The sequence below is a fragment of the Myxocyprinus asiaticus genome, chromosome 9 (genome assembly GCF_019703515.2).
Source record: "Myxocyprinus asiaticus isolate MX2 ecotype Aquarium Trade chromosome 9, UBuf_Myxa_2, whole genome shotgun sequence".
Classification (NCBI taxonomy): Eukaryota; Metazoa; Chordata; class Actinopteri; order Cypriniformes; family Catostomidae; genus Myxocyprinus; species Myxocyprinus asiaticus.
In genome coordinates, this window is record NC_059352.1 from 21,787,072 (window position 1) to 21,808,288 (window position 21,217).

The 21,217-nt window shown below is 37.3% G+C and overlaps 1 protein-coding gene across 1 annotated transcript; it reads left to right on the top strand.

Moving 5' to 3' along the window:
- The first annotated feature begins 14,395 nt into the window (after positions 1-14,395).
- Positions 14,396-20,136, top strand: cfap144 (cilia and flagella associated protein 144). Its single transcript, XM_051707321.1, has 4 exons — positions 14,396-14,587; positions 14,665-14,724; positions 15,509-15,612; positions 19,908-20,136. Exons 1-4 carry the CDS (start codon positions 14,458-14,460, stop codon positions 20,019-20,021), a joined length of 408 nt encoding a protein of 135 aa, XP_051563281.1. The 5' UTR covers positions 14,396-14,457; the 3' UTR covers positions 20,022-20,136.
- Positions 20,137-21,217: the final 1,081 nt, after the last annotated feature.

Here is a 21,217-nt window from a genome sequence, read left to right on the forward strand (position 1 = left end):
ATTCATTAATTAATCAAATAAAAAAAGAATCCACATTGGATTTTTCAGGATATTTTCTGAGTGCCCGCTCCCGTCCCATCGCGTCCACATCTCATGGAATCACTATCTGCCCCAGCCTTTAACTTGGAAATGTAATCCCGTACCACAAGAAACAACCTGCGTAAATTCCGCAGGAATGCACCACTATGTCCCGTCACCAGTGCTTGAAGTGAACAAGCCAGTACCCTCTTCTATCCCAACTAGACAAAAACTGTAATGCTGTAATCTTCTGCATATTTCATCATCTTATTCTAGCCAAGAACCCTTCATTCATTCAGATATGAAATGTCTGACTACTTTCCCACGTGATGTTTTGGGTTGTGTATTACATTGATGTGTGCATCATAAGTGTTTTCTTTTAAACATGCGGGGGTATCTAGTTTATTTAAAACTATCTGCCTCAAACAAAGTTTTTAAAAATCTTTAAAAAAGATACAATGCTACATTGCCACGAAACTTGTAAACTTTATGTTCTTTATCATAATCATGTGTTGGAGTTAAAATTAAATTAATACACCTATCAATTTTTTAATTAACAGAAATTTTAGCCTTCATATAGCCTATATGTATTTATTTTCTTAATTCATAGTATGTCTCTTAAGAAAAGATACCACTTTCAGGAAAATGTTTCAGGAAGTGGTTTTAATATCAAATTATGTAAGATGTTTTCAAACACTGTTTGATTAAATAATCAAATTACATTTGGCAGTCCAAATATATGGCTAAACTGAGTTGCCTAAAACTGAAATTCATGCACATTCTTTATGGGCAGGCCTATGGTAAGATTAAGAAATATCTTCAATATATTCTTTATTTACTCAAAATCAAACAATAACTTTCTTGATGGTATTATGTCACTCCATGGCAGCATCATCTCTCTAACCCTGAAACTGCACAGAACTACTGTGTTTACAATGATGCACTGTTCTTAATTTGTTCATATTAGCAGCATCCATAACATTTATGCAGTTTAAAAACACACTATATACATACAAATTTATATTGAAAAATACAAAAATTAAAAAATAAATGCTGTTTTGAGTCTTCTGTGTTTTGCAGTGTTAACATTTAATTACAAATAATCAATTATTTAGCTAAGTAACATTCGACTATTTAAAATTCCTGAAAATGCACATAGCTTATTAGTATTATTATTATTAATATAAGGGATGTTGTGTTACGCTTCATGACACCCTTGAATGAGTCTGTGCGGCACATGGGCCACCCCAGTCAAAAAAGTGTGGACATGCCACTGTTTAAACAGACTTCAAATGGTGATTGCACGCATTCATTTTATATTATCAGTGATTTTATAGATCAGTGGTCAAGATGTCTGAGAATCACGTCTATTCTCTGTGCAAAGTCTAGACTCAGTTCAGTTTTGGGATTCCACCAGCAGATGATATCATAGAGCTATTGGTTACTTTTAATACTAGTCATGATTTGTGTGTCAGTAAATCAATATGATTAATAATAATATGTTTATTTTGTATGATTGGGGATTATGAATTTGTAATTGGTATCATATGCACGCATAACATTCACACTTTTGTTGATCTTGGTTAATGTTAATTTATAAATATACTATTGTTCATAGTTAATTCATCTTAGTTCTAAATGACGTTACATTATTTTCTTTTTACTGAGTAAATATTTGCACTAGGTGTAAATAGCTCCTGCCACACAGTGGGGCTATTTGCACACCAATGGTCTTGTGGAAAGTGTTGCTGCAATAGCATAGTGTGTAAAGACAGTATGGATGATTTTTTTAACAAGTGGACGTCCCGGTGTCACAGTTATTCTCCGTTCTGTTTTTGAATTGGTTTTGTGTCCTCCTTCCTTAGTTTTCCCCGGACTACACTTCCCATAATGCACTGCCCTCATCACTGCCATCTGTTCCCAATCCTCCTCACCTGTTCTCCATTCCCTCATCTGCACCCACTTGTATAAATACCCTCCTGTTGTATTCATTCTTTGTCAGTTCTTGAATTGTTACATTGTATTGTTACGTTGTTATGTTTTTATGATGTTCCTCTCAAGAGTATTTCCTTATTAAAGACTTGTAAGTTACACCTGCATCTCCTCTCTTCCTCTCCACGAACACCAACGTGACAGAAGAACTGACCTCCACGGCCCCTTGCTCCAAGCCTTCCATGGCCCCTTGCTCCAAGACTTCCACGACCCCTGTCTCCAAGCCTTCCAAGGCCCGTCTCCAAGGTAACTCCTCTCCATACATTTCCCCCGTACACTGTGAATTATGGCGGGAACACCGGGCCACAACCAGTGCCCGCACCAGCCACGGTTAATGAGCCAGTGCCCATGCCTGCTACGGTTAACGACCCAGAGCCAGTGCCTGGAGCCTCAACCGTCCCAGAGCCAATGACTGTAGCCTCAACTGTCCCAGAACCAATGCCTGTAGCCTCGGCCGTCCCAGTGCCAATGCCTGTAGTCTCAACCGTTCCCGTAACAACACTCCCAGATATCCAGAAAAGGAGGAGAAAGAAGAGGACACCTGCTCCCCAGTCTCTGCCCATGTTCACAACCACGGAGGTCATTCCCCAGTCTCTGCCCATGCTCACGACCACGGAGATCTGCCATGCTTCCTAGTCCCACGCCCTCCGCGGCTCCTAGTCCCATGCCCTCCGTGGCTCCTAGTCCTGAGCCCTCCACAGCTCCTAGTCCCGAGCCCTCTGCAGCCTCATCCCTTGAGCCCTCCATGGCCTTGTCCCTCAAGCCCTCCGTGGCCTTGTTCCTCGATCCTCCCATGACTCTGCCTTCCATGGCTCCGTTCCTTGAGCCTTCCAAGGGTTCACCTCCCATTACTCCGCCTTCCATGACTCTGCCCCTCGAGCCTCTCATGGCTCCACCTTCCATGGCTCCACCCTCTGAGTCTTCCGTGGCTCCGGCCCTCTGAGTCTTCCATGGCTCCGCCTGCCTTCGTTGAACCTCTCCATGCTCCGTATGCCTTCGCCGAGCCTCTCTCAGCTCCACCTGCCTCCGTCGACCCTTCCATGGCTCCGCCCTCTGTGTCTCCCACAGCTCCGTCCCTCAATCCCTGGATCTCCACCTCCTACAGCTCTGCCCATTCCCCCATGGTCTCCACCTCCTAAACCTCTTATCCCAACTCCTGCTGCTCCTCCTGCCTATGTCAAGCCTCCCTCGGCTCCGCCCTCTGAATCTCCCACGACTCCACCATCAACCCCAGAAACTCCACCTCCTACGGTTCAGCACGCTCCACCACTATCTCCACCATCTGAGTCTCAAATCCTCCTGTGGCCCCGCCAGCTCCTCCTCCAGTTCCTCCTCTTGAGACCCAAATCCTCCATCCTTCTGTGGCTCCGTCTCCGGACCCATCTCCAGCTCCGCCTTCGAGGCCTCAAGTCCCTACTCCTGCTGCTCCGCCTCTGGATCCACCTTTGGCTAAGCCCCCTAAATTTCTACCTCCTTCGGCCAAACCTAGAGCTGCCTCCCAAACCTCCTGACCCAGTCCCTGCTTTGCGGTGTCCTCCTGATCCAGTCCCTGCTCTGCGGCTGCCTCCTGACCCAGTCCCTGTTCTGTGGCCGCCTCCCAGGCCTCCTGACCCAGTCCCTGTCCTGTGGCCACCTCCCAGGCCTCCTGACCCAGTCCCTGTCCTGTGGCACTTAGTACAAATAGCCGCTGCCTTTATTTTCATATTAAAAATGTAATATTATATAGAAATTAACATAAGCCACGATTTTAAAAAAGCTGTAAAAGTGTTGTTCATTCTTAGTTCATGTTAACTATTATGTAATGCTAATTTTGTGTACTGTACATCCTTTTTGCAAACTGTTACCAATACATTCAATAAGCAGCAATCATACGATGCTTCCATGGCTAGACTATCTACAATATCATGCACTTTCTCAACTACTCCTAAACTAACTTTTCTTCACTGAATAAAAAAAAATAAAAAATGCCCTCTTTGTTCTCTTTCTCTAGCTCATGTTGTCTTTCTTGGTGATTGAAATCTCCAAGTGCAAAAGAAGGGCTAGTATTTATTGTAAATATCAGTCAGTGATGTTTCTTCCCAATACTACCATCGGAATATTTCAAAGAGAAACATAAATTGATTAGTCATAATTCTTAATATTTTATTTATTTGTACTGAACATCTTATTACACCCATCTACATGATGTGAGGAACTTCACCTTATTTTAATTTAAAATAAGGTGCTACAGTTGTGTTTATGTCTCAGTATGTACAACTTTTTCTTTCCAGAGCACTGATCTACAGTATAATATAGAACTGCATTCCTAATAGCATTGAAGCCACTGTGCCGCCATATTGCTACTGCATGCCCATACATTCCAGTGTGTCTATTTACTCTCTAGAAAATCATCTAATTTCAATGATTAAACATTAGTCATTCACCACTTGTATATCTGAAATCTGCCTGTAAAGCCTTACAATGCAAACTTCCTATGCATGTAACAGTTTATTTATTTAGAGTCAGGAATTTTTCCTGCTTCTTGAAAGCCCGAGCAATTTATGTATATCTGTATTAGACAGTAGCTCAACTACAGTGGCGAACAGATCAAGATGAATGTAAACAAGTTCACAGAAACTTCGGTAAGATACAAACATTTTCAGAAGAATGTACTGCGAACACTGAAGTTTTTGTTGTGTTACTTTTGCGTAAATTGTGTAATTAAAAAGTGCCTTTTTTTCTCACGGTGACTTGCCTGAGAGTGTGCTTTCTTTCTCTCTCTTTCTCTCTATCACACACACGCAGCGGATGTACGGACTGAGAGGGAGACAAGCCACGCAAAGATGGTTCAAATTAAACAGATATGCTATGTTTTAATGGTTTTTCAATTGGCAAACCCACACACAGAATGTATGACATGTATTTATGACTATAGAGAACACGTAAATATGAAACGGGCATATCCCGGGCATTTTAGGTGATTTAGAATTCCCAGTCTGACTTTTTTAATGTCCGAAAAAGAGGATGTGCGGGGGAAAGGATGAGTTGTCACCCAATAACAAACAAACAGCTTTTCCTTTTCAGCTTTTTTCAGCTTTTACTTATTGACAGTTTTGCCACATCCCTTGGTAAACATTGTGTTGCACTGATAGAGAGTGAAACGGCAAAGGTATCATTGTCATTGAGGCTCTGTGGCAGTAGGGGCATACTAATATGGCCGTTCAAACACTTCCAGTGGCTTCACCTCCTGCGGGTAGTTTACCCCGCAGGAGGTAAGCCTGCTATGAAAATATGTCACAATCTTGACATTACTGTCATGTTGTACATATAAGTACGAAGTGCCATTTCAGTGTGGAAGTTCCCTGTAAAACCAAAAGGGCCATCTGCAGATGGTAGAAGTAACCAATTGTAGTTGTTCAGCTTTCAGCCTGATTTCCATTCTTCATCATTCATAAAGCACTCACACTGTAAACCAATTGATTACATTAACAAAATGACTTTAAATTCTCTTCTCACCCCATCTCTTTTGGATTGCCATGTATAATAAAGGGATTAATAATGTATGATTTATTTTGATAAATATGATGGACAAGCCATGACTATCTGGGCCACATTTGGCCGTTGAAGTAAAGAGTTCACTGTAAAGGTTTAATGGGATGTCTATGAGTCTCTTTGAACTTAATCTGATGGATGGCAGCTATTGTGCTACAGAACTGCTTTCTGTGGTTCTCTTGTATTTGAGACATTATCTAAAGCATCTCAATGCAAAAATTATTAGTAAAACATGAATAGATCTGTTATATTATTTAGATATTGCCAATAGTATAATTGCAAATGTATCTAAAACTTGTGAAACTTTAGTGTCTATCAAGGTTGGGTAAGTTACTTAAAAATACTAATCCACTACAAATTGCTAATTATTTCTCTAAAATTGTAATCAGTTACTTTAATAGTTACTTCACTGGAAAAGTAATCACATTAATAATTGCTTTACTTTTAAGTTACTTTCTAAAACACTTTTCGACTCAACAAATACAAAATAAAATCTATTTCTTTCTTGTTCATTGTTACACACAAGTACACATACACACAGCACCTCACATTTCTCCTTCACAATGACTCGTTAGGGGCCATAATTTATGTAATCTACATAAATGATATATTAAAAATAAGCATAACCCTATAATGCACTTAAAATAATTAAATTCACTGAAAGTCTGTAACTGTAATCTGATTACAAGAATTTAAAATGTCATGCATGACACAATACACTACTACTAAAAAGTAATTATATTACAGTAACTAATTACTTTGTAATTGGATTGAACCCAACACTGGCTCTAGAACAAGTTTATAAAAGATCACTTAAAAGTTGGTGAAATACCTTCTTTACAGAATTTTGTATAGGAAAGAGATACAGAGTTTGAACTTGTGTTAGTCATTTTTGTTGAGAATAATTGATCACATTTTAAGAGTTGTGTTATTTCCTTCCCATCAACAACTGTTATATAGCTAAATATAACACAGTGGGGGTTTTTATGATTCTTTTTCACTATAAATAGTGTGATTATTGAGGAAGAAAAAACATATCCTTGTTTAGCAAACCAACATCAACTTTAAAAATTCTTTACAGGACAGCAGCAGACTACAGTCTTCTCCTCACAGAAGAAATCTACTGTTTAAAGAACTAATTGGGGTTTATTCAGTACCAGATATTTTGTTTAACAGTCTGTTGTGGAGTTGACTGCATAGAATTGTTTTTTTACTATAGCCTATATTTGTCAGTTAAAAAATGTTCAGTCCCCTTCAGCATTCCTGGGAAATAAGTGAAGAAATTAACCGATTACAATATTGATCTTTGGCTTTGCACTAGTTCCTCTTCACTATCTGTCATACTCACAAGACACTCAAACACGGCCTCTTTACTCCCCCTACCTACTTTGGACATGTGCCCAAACAGGCCCAACTTCCAACTGATACTCTGCAAAAACAGCATATAGCCTCTCTGAAGAAATCCAATCCATCTTTTGTCGCCAAGCTGTAAGTGGTAGTTGAAGACAGATCTGACATTTAGCTGGCTCATCACCTTTTGAGCGAGGGTAAACCTGATTTCTTGAGACAAATAAGGCTGTTTATCTATCTAGGTCTTAATCCATTAGAATTAACTTTTAAAACATACAAGAAATGTGATGATTTATCAGTGCTTATGTAATTAAAATATGCAAAGTTTAGATGGATGGATGGATGGATGGATGGATACTGTAGATAGATACTTGTGACAGTCCTCTAACTTTCTAACATTCTAATTGGTGCCAGATAACCAATTCAATGTGAGTCTTTATTCCTAATACTTTTCAGTATTCACGCACACTAATGCTTTTCAGAGCAGCCAATAACACACACAGCCAGGTTCGTGTGTCACTCTCTCTCTCCCCTCCGGCAGTCTGGATTGTCCTTTTATCCCTCTCCACTCTCACTGCAAACACAAAACAGCTGTTAGAGTTCCCACAGGTGTCAATCCTTACCGTTCTGTCTGGCCTCGCTCTCTGCAAACGTCACTCGGCCACGCCCCCATCATCATACGATAGATAGATAGATAGATAGATAGATAGATAGATAGATAGATAGATTGGGTTACAGTTCAAATGAATTGAATGACTGATAGTTGATGTCAGAGCTAACTATAAAATTACTAATAAAAGTACACAGAGTATGGGCATGCTTAGTCTGTGTCCATTGACATTTACCACCATCAAAATCCCATTAAGACAGTGCTGTCTGATAAGGAGGCTTAATGAGTGAACCTTGGAAAACTCTCTCATGCAGAAGACTGAGCACAGTGGCCATGGAGAGCATGCTAGTTGATCAAATGGTCTTTAAATAATCAAAGTAACTCCGTCCATAGTTCTTTCTTCTCTCTCACCTGTCAGGTCTGCTCAAATCTCACTCATGATGAATTACAATGTGGATCCCCATGTGATAGATCCTTTTCCCAACCAAAAGCCACTTCAGGCAAGAATGTGAGACACGCAGCAAACTATCTCTGTCTTTATTTCTCTGGACATCCTCTTAGGGGAGAATAAAGTGACAGTTACAGTAATAACACTTGTTATGTTCTAAGGCTAAGGGGATACAGGAGAAGCAGGAACACATGTTTAATGAAATTTCTATTAGCAGTGACAACAAAGAAAAGTGGTGTGTGTTTCTATGTTTAGCTTCCTATGGGTGATGACAGAAGACCAGAACTCAGAAAGCAGACACTTGATAACCTTGCGAGGACCAGACAGTTTTTTCGCCAATAAGATAACAGACTTTCTTTGAGAACACATGGCAGCACAGTGCCAATGTAAGTTAATGCATGGGCACAAACATTGTTTCACAAATGTCAAACCAATAACTGAAGGTTAACGTGTTACAAAAAAATGGATAATCTTCATTATAGAAGAAACAGAAGAAGTGTTCTGAAGTCAGAATATTCAATCTTATTTTACCATAAAGCGATGGAGCCACTGTACAGTACAGGTACAGTATAAAGTATATGAAACCAATTTTATATGACTCCAATTTAAACAGTTTGTTAGCAATTGTTAAGATTTTGTCAATGAGGCTAAATTAAATTTGGTTTAGGACACAACAAGCTATTTAAATATCAGTCTTACTGCAGAGAAAGTATTCATTTTTTTATTTTTATTTTATTTTTTATTTTATATTTTTTTACATTCAAATTTGTATTAATATATAAATATTGTTTAAAACACATGTTTTTAAAAATCCTTACTGCTTAAACTAAAATAATGGTGTTTTAAGCTCAATGTCAACAACATCACTAAAGTAAATATAATATGAATATGAAATCTAATAAGGATATGAGGGATTGTATCAGCACAAAAGTTTCAAACATATCAAATAACATTTTCCCAAGAAATGTGACTGAAAAAGCTTTGTCCTTATCAAAATCAAAATCTTGCAAATGAAATATATTAATATATGTCCAAATATTTATTTGGTCCTGCAGAAACTGATTGGTCCCCATAGGGATACCAGAATATAATGAATATCCTTCATAGAGTGATCATGCAAGATTTCTACAAGGTTTGCAGAGATTTATGTTGGTCAAAGCATTTAGCCTGCAGCTTCCTTCCAGGAGCATCTGATGCATCATATTGAAAATATGCTTTTTAAGTACCCCTTGGTTAATCTTTTTATAATGAATTATTTAATGGAAGGAAAATACACATCCTGATATAAAATTACATACAAAAATGCCTTTAATTATTATTGAAGCTGAGAGTACATTGGCCAGGGTTGGGAGAGTTACTTTTGAAATGTATTCCACTACAGATTACAGAATACATGCTGTAAAATGTAATTTGTAACGTATTCCGTTAGATTACTCAAGGTCAGTAACGTATTCTAAATACTTTGGATTACTTCTTCAGAACTGGTAGATTTTTTTCACTTGTTTTGACTATAAAAACTCTGCCAGTACAGTAAGACAAAATACACATGTTAAAAATACATTCTCTGAAAAACCTAAATATCTTATGCAGTGTTGTTTCTAAAACAAGATTAATCAAACTGATCTTGTTTTAAGGATTTTTAGATATTTTTTACAGGAAAACAATACAAAAATTATTATCAAGAATACGATTTTTGACCTAATATCAAAGGTCTTACTAGAAAAAAGAAATTATGATCCAACGGGAATTTTCTTGATAAAAAAAATATATGATCGTGCCTGGTAACATGTGCTTGTAAAATGGCTAGAAATAGCATTTAGCTTAGCATAAAGCTGACAATTTACACAAGGTTTATTTCTATTTCTTCTGCTCCAAACTTACTTCAAACTTGCTTCTCTGTCTGCTCGTATGAATGTAACACATCATAAGAAAGTGTTTCACCGCTGTTCAAATGCACTTTGGATCGCATCATTTATATGTATAAATGTTTTCCATCTGAAAGGACTAAATATTAAATGAAACAAATGACAATAAAATGCAAAGTAATCTCTTCAGTAATCAAAATACTTTTTGAATGTAACTGTATTCTAATTACCAATTATTTAAACTGTAACTGTAGTGGAATACAGTTACTTATATTTTGTATTTGAAATATGTAATCCCGTTACATGTATTTCGTTACTCCCCAACCCTGACAATGGCAATCTGATAAAAATCTAAAATAGAAAAAAGGATGTGAAGTCCAAACATCATGAGAGTATGAGAGTATTTTCACTTTTGGGGTGAACCTTTAAGAACCTTTAGGAACAATTTAATTAAAGCTTTTTAAGTGATTTTTACACACCCTTAACAGTTTGTTGAGCTAACTATTACTTCAGATGCATCTTAGTAGAGGCTAAATATGATACTTGCTAGTAAGAAAGAGAATTATACAGGGTATATTGATATAAAAATGACAACTTCTATTTCCATGGAGACTTGTTGCTTTCACACACCTATACATTGATACAAATCTTGGGATTTCTTTGTTGGGAAATGACTTGGGAATGAATGCTTTGGAGAAATTGACCAAAAGAAATGCTGTCTGATTAGATCAGATGTTATTCATGCTATAATGGCTAGCAGGCCAATTGGGAACAAACTCTTGATGAATTCAAAACTGCCAATGCTTTCTGTCTATACTGTGTCCTTATCTCTGTAAATCTAGCCTACCGGAAACACCCAACTATAATTCAAAGACTAAACATTGACATTAAGAATAGACCAGAACTTTTCAGAGCTATACTCCAATGCTTTGAGTACAGTGTTTCATTTATGGCACCCTGAATCCTTTAAATATCCCTATAAACAGAGAATATGCTGTCGAAACTCGGATCGAGCACAGCCAATCTGATTTTTCAAAGAGTTTCCCATGAACAGGTGGCGTCTCCATTGGGTCTCAATGATGCCAAGTATATTCAGTACAATCACTGTCATCACTGGTGTATGTGCTCCTGTGGTTTATCTACTAGATAAGGATTTTGCAGCCGCCTTCTCTGCTTATGTGACTGAAAGAAAAGAGCATCATTTTAGCTGACGGTGGCCGACAGAGAATGATGGTAGTAAGTGCATTTATCTGAACCTCAATATACACTTGCTCACACATAAACAAACACACTCGTACACATTCACATTGTCCCTTTGTGTGTAAGATAGAGAATTATCGTGGTGTGCGTGTAGACAATAGGTCTTGAGCGAGTGTGTGTTTGTATTTCTGCACAGATTGTGGTTATGGATGACTGCTCATCACAGACATAGCAGAAACTCCTTGTTAGATGCACTACAAACTTTCTCACGGCCTTAAACTTCCATAGAACTAATCCTTTGTGTGTCTTTAAACACTGCATAATAAAATAAAAATTTTTTTTTTTAAATGAAACATATGGTGCCTAATGCATGATAGGAAATAGCTTACATGAAAATGCAGCCCCATAAAAAAAATTTAAAAAATGTTTTTTTTTAAATTCCTGTTTAGAAATAATAATAAAAGAACATTTTTCACTGAAATATACTGTACAAATGAACTGTTATCCTCAAACAGACACAATATCAAAGAATTAAGTGCTAATAAGTCCACAGTTTTATGTAGTTTGGACAAGGGCCAGGGCAAATATAGAGAAATTTGATAAAACTTGTGAATAATATTCAAATATTTATGAAACAACTGAAAATACTTTAAATTGCTTAACACTTAATATTGTGTAAGTTTAAAGTTTAAATACACAAAGCAACCTGAAACTGATAGCTAAAATGCCAGATTTTAAAGGAATGTTCCGGGTTCAATACAAGTTAAGCTCAGTCCACAGCATTTGTGGCATAATGTTGATTACCACAAAAATGTATTTCAACTTGTCCCTCCTTTTCTTTAAAAAAAAGCAAAAATCAAGGTTACAGTGAGGCACTTATAATGGATGTGAATGGGGACAATTTCTGGAGGGTTTAACAGCAGAAATGTGATGCTTATAATTTTATATAAGCACTTTCATTAATTTTCCTGTTAAAACTCATGTATTATTTGAGCTGCAAAGTTGTTGAAATCGTCATTTTTACAGTCGTTTTAGGGTTTGTTAACCATACATCATCATGGTAATGAAGTTGTAAAATTGGCTCACACTTAAATCATGTTTACACACATATTGTTTATGTCTTGTGGCTACACTTTTGAAAAAGTATTTTAATGTAAAAAAATTGGCCCCCATTCACTTCCATTGTAAGTGCCTCAGTGAAACCCAGACTTTAAAGGGACGAGTAAAAATAATTTTTTGTGGTAATCAGCATAATATGCCACAAATGCTGTCCATTGAGCTTTACTTGTATTGAACCCGGAACATTCCTTTAATTAATAATTTATCATGATTATCCAGTAGTACCATAAAAAAAATCCAGGCACTATGGACATGTTTCTTGAGAGTAATTTGACATATTTGTAAATTGTTTCATAAAGAATATCATGAATACATTAAAAAAAAAACTACCTGAGGAATATTGCATAGGTTCTTAAACCACAACAAATAACACATTTTATAATATAACTATAAAGAGCATATGTATGGTGTCTAAAAATGAATGAGAACAGAAGCAAATTAAACATTTAATGTTTACAGTTTTTCTCAATCAACTTTATAAATTTCTCCAAACTATAATCAGTGCTCTCAAAACAATTCACACTGCTGTAGAAACAGACACTCAAATTTGCATAACAATTAAATTTCACTGTATAATGAAGCAATGTATTCTTTTCTGATAATGCGTTTATTAAAACGAAATACATCAAAACTATAGATGTGTTCTCTATTAAATTCATAACATGTTCAGCTATAGACACACAACTCTACCTCTGAAATAACACATTTATCATAAAAATCCAAAATAAAGACCTTTTTCCACCTGTTTTCATAAAATGTATCTAAATTTTAGTTGTTCCTGCTCTACCTCTAGAAAGAGGGTAAGGACGTTTACTGTGGAATATAAATACTGTAAATAAAAAATACAGTAGATTGTATGAAGCTAAGACAGCACTGTAATCACAAATGGTAACTGTGGACATTGATTGTGGCATGCAAATCAATGCCATTCCTCCCTCTTCTTTTTTTGTTGAGATTGAAGTCACTGTAGATCTGCTCACATTTGACTGAACTCTTTGTGTGTCTCAGAGAGACCGTGATTCATAACACGATCAATTAGAGGGACTCTCAGTTCATTTGAGCCTCTTCTGTGTCTTCTTTACTTTTTCACGCTCATGTCCTCTTTCTCTCTGCTCACCATCATTACACCATCTCCATTTGGTCTTTCCTCAACTCTTTCAATGCTCACCCCTGACAGAGTTGAGAAAACCTTCCCTTTACTCATCAGTTCGTCCTCCTATTTCCTCTTACTTTACCCACTCTACCTCTTCTCAGTTTTAACCTCTTCATCTTGTTCTTCCTCTTCTTCATCTTCCTCATTGTTTGCTTGCTCTGAATTTTGATATTTGACCCTTTTTAGATTGCTAAGTTATGATGGTTGTGTGAAAAATTTAGTAAATTGCATTTTCTTTGGCGTGTGCATTATTAACACAGCCGATATTAATATGAAGGGATTTTACAACCTGACATGTGCATTTGAGAATATGACTTTAATTTAGTTGTCTGTGTTAACTGTTTTGAAAGCATGAATCTTGGATCTGAGAAATTTTTGTGTAGTGTTTCGAGAAAATGACGAAAATCAAGAAATATGTGCAATCTGTTTAGGGCAATTACAAAGTTTTCAGATGGCTGTGTTAATTGTTTTGAGAGCAGTGACCTGAGTTTGGAGAAATGTGTGAAATTGATTGAGAAAAACTGTAATTATATTACTTCACATGAAAAGGTATGTCAAAATGAAACCCATATTGGATTTGGTGGAAAAGTTACTTTGTGAGAGTCAGTTAAAATATGCTGAAACATTCAGGGGAAAAACTTGCATTTTTGAATGGCCTATTTAAAGTAAAAAAAAAAATAAATAAATAAATAAATTATATATATATATATATATATATATATATATATATATATATATATATATATATATATATATATATATATATTATTACCATTTACTATACTACCAAATCGATAAAAAAAAAAAAAAAAATGCAATACAACATTTTCCATATCAAAGAAAATCTGCATATCTTATATTTTTAAAAACATTTATTTTGCACAAGCAGGTGATGTACCACCGTGTTTGTTCGATGGTTTCTGAAATAACATAATAGCTATGTACATGAGGACACAAAACACAGCAAGACAAACTTATGGCACAAGCTAATTATTAAGCTTTGTGCGCCCTCGCGTGGAGAAATTACGTATCACTTGTACTTTTGTATTTTCTGTTGCTTAGCAACATGACACTACAGAACACTAAAGTTGTAGCCATTGCAAGACGTGATTCGGCGAGCATCATAAAAAGCAAATATTAGTCATTAATAATAAACAATACATTCTTAAATATGGAAAAATCTAAAGAAAAAGATCCCGTGGACATAGTTCACCAAAATGCTATTCACGTGGAGACAATAATGAAGGAGCTGAGACACCAGAAGCTTTACACAGAGTTTAACATCAACCCCTTTAAGAAACGTGAGTGCTCAGTTTCGCTTTTACATATATTTATATACGTCTTTGACTAAATGTGAAAAAAGCCTCTTTGTTTTCAGTGCACATTCTGACAGATAAGCCCATGACCAACATCACATATGGAAAAGAAAAGGAGGACCGTAAGTATTTACCATCTGTTTGACAAAATTGTACCAAATATCACAGGACCAATTATTGTTACTACCTTAAAACTACAAAATCATAAAACTATAAATCCATACCTCAAAATTTCAAATTCTTTTTTATCATTTAGTTTCAGTTCTTTTCATGACAGTGATGTTAAAGTTAGTAGTAGGCTACCAATAACTGTATACACTGTAAATACTAATAATTATCACACACAAAAAAAGAAAATCTTACAACTTACAACTAACGTAAAATTATCAAGTACAAAATTGCAGCTGTGTGGGATACCCATAAGCACTTTAATTAACTATAAATGTTTGGTCAAGACATGGGAACTTATAGAGAAATATAATAATTGTTATTAAAAATTAATATAGTTTTAATTCTTATGACAAGTGTTGTTGTGTTGTTGTAGCTGACTGATAGTTGTGATTTGTGTGAAGTCACCATTAGGGTAATTAGTGTTACTTCTGGTGCACTTGGAGCCTGTTAAATTTAAGTAAGTCTGCTCAATTGTACTTTACAAAAGTGCAGAATTATGTGCACTAAGAAGTTCTGAGAAGAATCCAATGTGCCATATGGCTAACCTAGAGTAATGTAGGCCCTATAAGACATGTTTAAACTCAATGTAAATAATTAAATAAAAACAAAAATTCTTTAATCACAGATTAGTTCAGTTTACTTGTAACTAGTAAGTTCCCTGTACCTACTGTAATGGGCCTACAGCCACACAATTGTATAACATTGTAATTTTATTGACAAAATATTTTTACACAGCTGCTTTTCTCAGGATCATTCATGGTGCCCGTCTGGAGCCAACAAAGAAGTACACCCACCCTCAAACTGAAGCACAAGAGATAGGCTGGTTATCCAGTCCTCTGGTAAACTTTAGTTCCACCCCACCTTAATGTAGTATAAGAGATTTTTACATTAAGGGTAGACAGAGTAGGCTACAGTTGTAACTCTGTATGTAAACTGATGAGCCAAAATATTATAATTGTGGTTTGTCCCATATTCCCGCCTATGCGGCTTTCTCTGTCACGTGAGTATTCTAATCAAAGTTAGCCAAGGATACAGCTTGTAAAACCAATAAAATCACACTGTATTATTTGAAGAACATGATTGGATTAAACTATCCAATAACAATCCCCTATCAATACATGTCCAGTTAGTGAACTGATTGAAGAGTCAGTTCGAAAGAGCACATAGATTAAATTGTGGCTGGAAAAATGTCAAGGAAGCGTGCATGTACATTTAATGAGGATCTTCAAAAAGAGTTTACATTTCTAAAAAAGGAGTCACAGACAGAGCCTAGTAAAGTGAGGTGTGAGACTTGTGGAGCTCGCTTTTCCATCACCCATGGAGGCCGCACCGACATTGCGCAGCATGTTCATACAAAAAAGCATGTGGATGCTGCTAAAAGTAAGTGTGCCACACCAAGTGTTAGCGATTTTTTTGTGAAGCAAAGTTCCGAATCTGACAAGGTGCACGCAAGTGAAGGACTTTTTGCTTATCATTCTGTTGTGCATGGCCATAGCTTTGCATATTCATGACCTGAGAAAAGTCTTGCAGGCCAGGCTGGAGGAATCACTCATACCCTCTGACATTAAAAAGCAGTTGGATGCCCTGGTTGAAGCTGGTGACATGCGAGCGGATGATTTCTTTTGTGCAGTAAGAAACTTTTATTCCGCATCGGTGGATTACCTCGAAAATTGGAGCTGCTCATTGGAGAACACAAAAAATCTTGAGTGGGCCCTACTGAGAGACATCCCAGAGTGGAAAGACATTCATAGCAGTCTCGAACACTTCTACTCCAGAATGCCTGCTCTCAGTTTGATTGACGAAACCACATTCTTTGATGAGTGGGCTTGCGCGAAAAACATTGTCGCTCGTCCCATCACTGAGTGGAACATGAACAAGACGGCCATGTCTGAGAGATGGACAGACCATCAACTTCGGAGTCTTAGCCAAGGTCGTGGAGTTTCTTTTATGCTTGCCTGGGACATCTGCACCTGTGGAGCATGTGTTCTCATTAATGAATGCAGTATGGACACCGGATAAATCTTGATTATGATCATGAAGGCAATACATCTTAATTTTGGACTGGACTGCTCTGCATTTTACGATAAGGTCTTGAAAGTCAAGCGCACACTGAGAAAAATTGCTGCCAGCGAAAAGTACAAGGTGACAACAGTTGCGGATGCACCCTCTACTTCGCAATGATCTGCGCCTTGGTAAGGAAATGTCAATTTCATTTTTGCTGGGAGGGGGCTGTCCCGTTTTCCACAAGAAGGAATCTGGTCACCCTAATTCTACAAGACCCCTGAAGGTGTCCTATGGTATCTGGCACCAAGACATTAGCAGCAGATCCTTCAAATCCTGTAAGTTATAAGGTGGAGGGGCTATGGACCTGACTTGTTGGTCCAGCACATCCCACAGATGCTTAATCATATTGAGATCTGGGGAATTTAGAGGTCAGGATAACACCTTGAACTCTTCATTTTGTTCTTCAAACTATTCCCGAACAATGTGTGTAGAGTGGCAGGGTGCATTGTCCTAATGAAAGAGGCCAGTGCCATCAGGGAATATAATTGCAATGAAGGGATGTACCTGGTCTGCAATGATGTTTAGGTAGGTGGCACGTGTGAAACTGACGTCCACATGAATGGCCGGACCCAGGGTTTCCCAGCAGAACATTAACCAGAGCATCACACTCCCTCCACCGGCTTGTCAACTTCCCACAGTGCATCCTGGTGTCATCACTTCCCCAGGTAAATGGCGCACATGTACACGGCTGTCCATGTGATGTAAAAGAAAACAGGACTCATTGGATCAGTCGACCTTCTTCCACTGCTCCAAGGTCCAGTTCCGATGCTCGTGTGCCCATTGTAGGCGCTTAGGACGGTGGACAGGGGTCATCATGGGCACTCTGACCGGTCTGCAGCTACGCAGCAGGGTGCTATGCACTGTGTGTTGTGACACATTCCTCCTTTAACCATCATTAAAGCGACTTGTGCCACAGTAGACCTTCTGTGGGTTCGGACCAGAGGGGATAGCCTTCATTGCCCTCGCGCATCGATAAGCCTTGTGTGCCCAACACCCTGTCACCGATTTGTCCCTCCTCTGACCGCTGTCAGTAGGTACTCACCACTGCTGACCGGGAGCACCCCACAAGCCTTGCTGTTTCAGAGATGCTCAGGTCTTAACTCCTGCCCATTTCTCCTGCATTCAACATGTTGACTACGAGAACTGATTGTTCACTTACCATCTAATCTACCCAGACCTTGACATGTGGCTTTGTTAGGAGATGATCAGTGTTATTTGCTTCACTTGTGAGTGGTCATAATGTTTTCGCTCATCAGTGTACAGTATTTCCCTTCTCATGCAAGTTCATACTTATCAGTGTTCACATTTGCATTATCATCATCTCTCTGTGTGCGAAATGTGAAGGACGTAGTCCACATTATATCAAAAGTATTAGAGCAAATCTGTTTTGAGGGGTAGGTTTTACATTTTCTTACTCCTCTTTCATGGTGAATAAATCATTATTCCTGTCTGACCATGACAGCAATCTTTGCTTGTTGTAATTATTGATTTGTCTACTTAAAATTAATGTATTTTGGGGCATGCTAGGATGCATTGTTGCTGAGAAAATCAGGTAAACATGCAAGGTGGTCAGCGGGGACAGATGTAACCAGGAGCGTAACTACTGGGAGGGAATTGTGGGCAGCCACCCTAGGGCCTGGGGTGAGAAGGGGCCCGCAACATTCAACCAAAAGGAACCATAAAAATTACTGCGGGCCTGACAGGTGTCGATAAATGACCCAGGCTCCCCAAGGAGTGGGCCAAACAGGCTCTTTTTACTGGATGTAACACTGTAACAACTGTACCTGCTGCATAAGAAACATGGTAGCAAATGCTCCTTATAGAGTTTCTTTGGGTTTTATTCAGCTAGAAAGCTTTATTCAGTCAAATAAGCGAGACAAATAGAGAGACATATTTTATATTTTTAAATGTATATTTGTGTTTGTTTGCATGTGTGTGCATGTAATAGGATGCCTCGTATCAGCGTTAGGACAGCTAAAAGAGAGGAGTTCCTGCTAATGTGTTAGAACTGATACATATGCACTTTGAAAACAATCAGAGTATAAAATGTGTCAGTTAACTGAAGAAAGCTGAAGAACTTTTTCAGTGTTAAAATACTTTCTCCTATACCAGCTTAATATGCAGATACTACTAGAAGTAAGCCATTCATAGATTTTTTCGAAAACTGTAAACACTCTGTCTCTGTGGCACTATAAAAAATGTATGCGTTTGTTTTGAAAGACCTACTTAGACTCGCCCCAACAACGTTACTCAACCAATGGTGTGAGTTGGGGGCGGGACTATCTGACTGTTTGAACAACAGCAGACAAGGAGCATATTTAGAAAGCTGTTTTGAAAACATTGTTTATTTTTGCAATTCCATTCGGTGGGGCTAGTGTCGCAGAAATTACATACTTCAGCTTTACGCTTTTAAACTGTTGGCCTAATGCTTTATTTAGCACATTACTAATGAGTGTTACAACTGTCCCTGGGTGGTGTTACAACAGTACCCGGCATGAGAACAGTTGTAACAAATGCACTCCTTGTCGTCACACACTAATTGTTGAAAACAGGAAGTGTTACATCTGTACACTGTCTATCCTAATATAACATTTCGTTTTTTATTTATTATATTTTTAATATCAGTTAAACCAAAAATTAATACAAGTACATTTGAAATGTTTATTTGGGCAAAATTGGTCAGTTTTTGTTGCTAAACCTGACAGTTTTTTGTAATACGTTTTATTTTGCATTCAGATTTCCCTAGTAGTGGATTGCTTCCCGATTCGCATCTATAGGATCCCAGAATACTGAGTTCCGAGTTCGGAATGGCATACTACCATACTACTCTTACTATTTCTGCCATAGACATACATGGCAGAAGTAGTAGGAGTAGTATGGGTAGTATGCCATTCCAAACTCATCTTAACTTTAACCTTCATCTGCACAGTATATTTCTAGTACGCTGTAACAACAATTTACCTTAGTAACTATGGTTACCATTGTACATTTTTGTAAGAGAAGAATATCAATAATTTAACCTGCCTTCCATAACCATCCTCCTAATCAGCTCTTTTCTGCAATATTTCAGCTTGTCTCAGATCGCAGCGACAGACGACTAAACTTTCCACGGCAGAACTCTGAAATCACGAAATACATGGACGCTGCCTGGCGCATGATGGAGCAGACAAAAAATCTTGGATAACAGTTTGGGTTGTATTTTCCTGATGCCATATAACATTAATGCTGTCAAATGCTGGATAGGATATGTGGACATTTTCAAGTGGCCATTCTTTGTTGTCGGAAATAAACATACTTAATGTGCAAGTAATTTTGTTTCAGAGAAATGTGTATTACTACATTAAAGTAATATTCCGCGTTCAATACAAGTTAAGCTCAATTGACAGCATTTGTGGCATAGGCTAATATCAATTACCACCCAAAATTTTTTTGACTTACCCCTCCTTTTCTTTAAAAAAAAAAAAAGCAAAAATCTGGGTTACAGTGAGGCACTTAAAATGGGAGTGAATGGGGCCAATCTGTAAACGTTAAAAAGTATAGCCACAAGATGTAACCAATAGGTGTGATAAAATCACTTACTAACCTTTTTTAGCATTAAAAATAATAATAATATTAATAACAATAAGTATAATTACCCTACACAAAATTAAACATTCTAAAAAATGCCACATACATAAACAACATATACAACATAATTCAATCCACAATCACATCAATATACACAAATCATACCAGCTCAATCTAATGATCACATGACTTTCAGCACATTTTTAACACCTAATTTAAACATTTTTAAAGTACTACACTCTAATATTTCTCGGGAGGGAATTCCAATATTCTACTGCTCTAACTGAAAAAATTGATCTACGAAATTTTGTTGATCAAAAGTTAATGTAATGTGTTCTAAAATTATAAGCTTTACAATGTGCCTTTAAACCCTCCAAAAATTGGCCCTATTCACTTCCCATTGCCTTTTTTAAAGAAGAAGACAGACAAGTCTAAATTATTTTTTGTGGTAATCAACATTATGCCACAAATGCTGTCGATTAAGCTTAAGCTTAAGATTTAGATTGTATTAAACCTAGAATATTAGGTGTCTTTAAATCTAGTGATCTGCCTACCTAAACAGCAGTTTAGCAGTCTAGATAGGCAGTTCACAAAGTTTAGAGACACAGCCAGGGTGTTTAGAGTTTCAATTGTGTATCTGGAGATATGTAAAAATGGGTCAAAAGAGCACCATTAATCACTATGTACAGTGCATCCGGAAAGTATTCACAGCGCTTCACTTTTTCCACATTTTGTTGTTACAGCCTTATTCCAAAATTGATTAAATTAATTATTTTCCTCAAAATTCTACAAACAATACCCCATAATGACAAC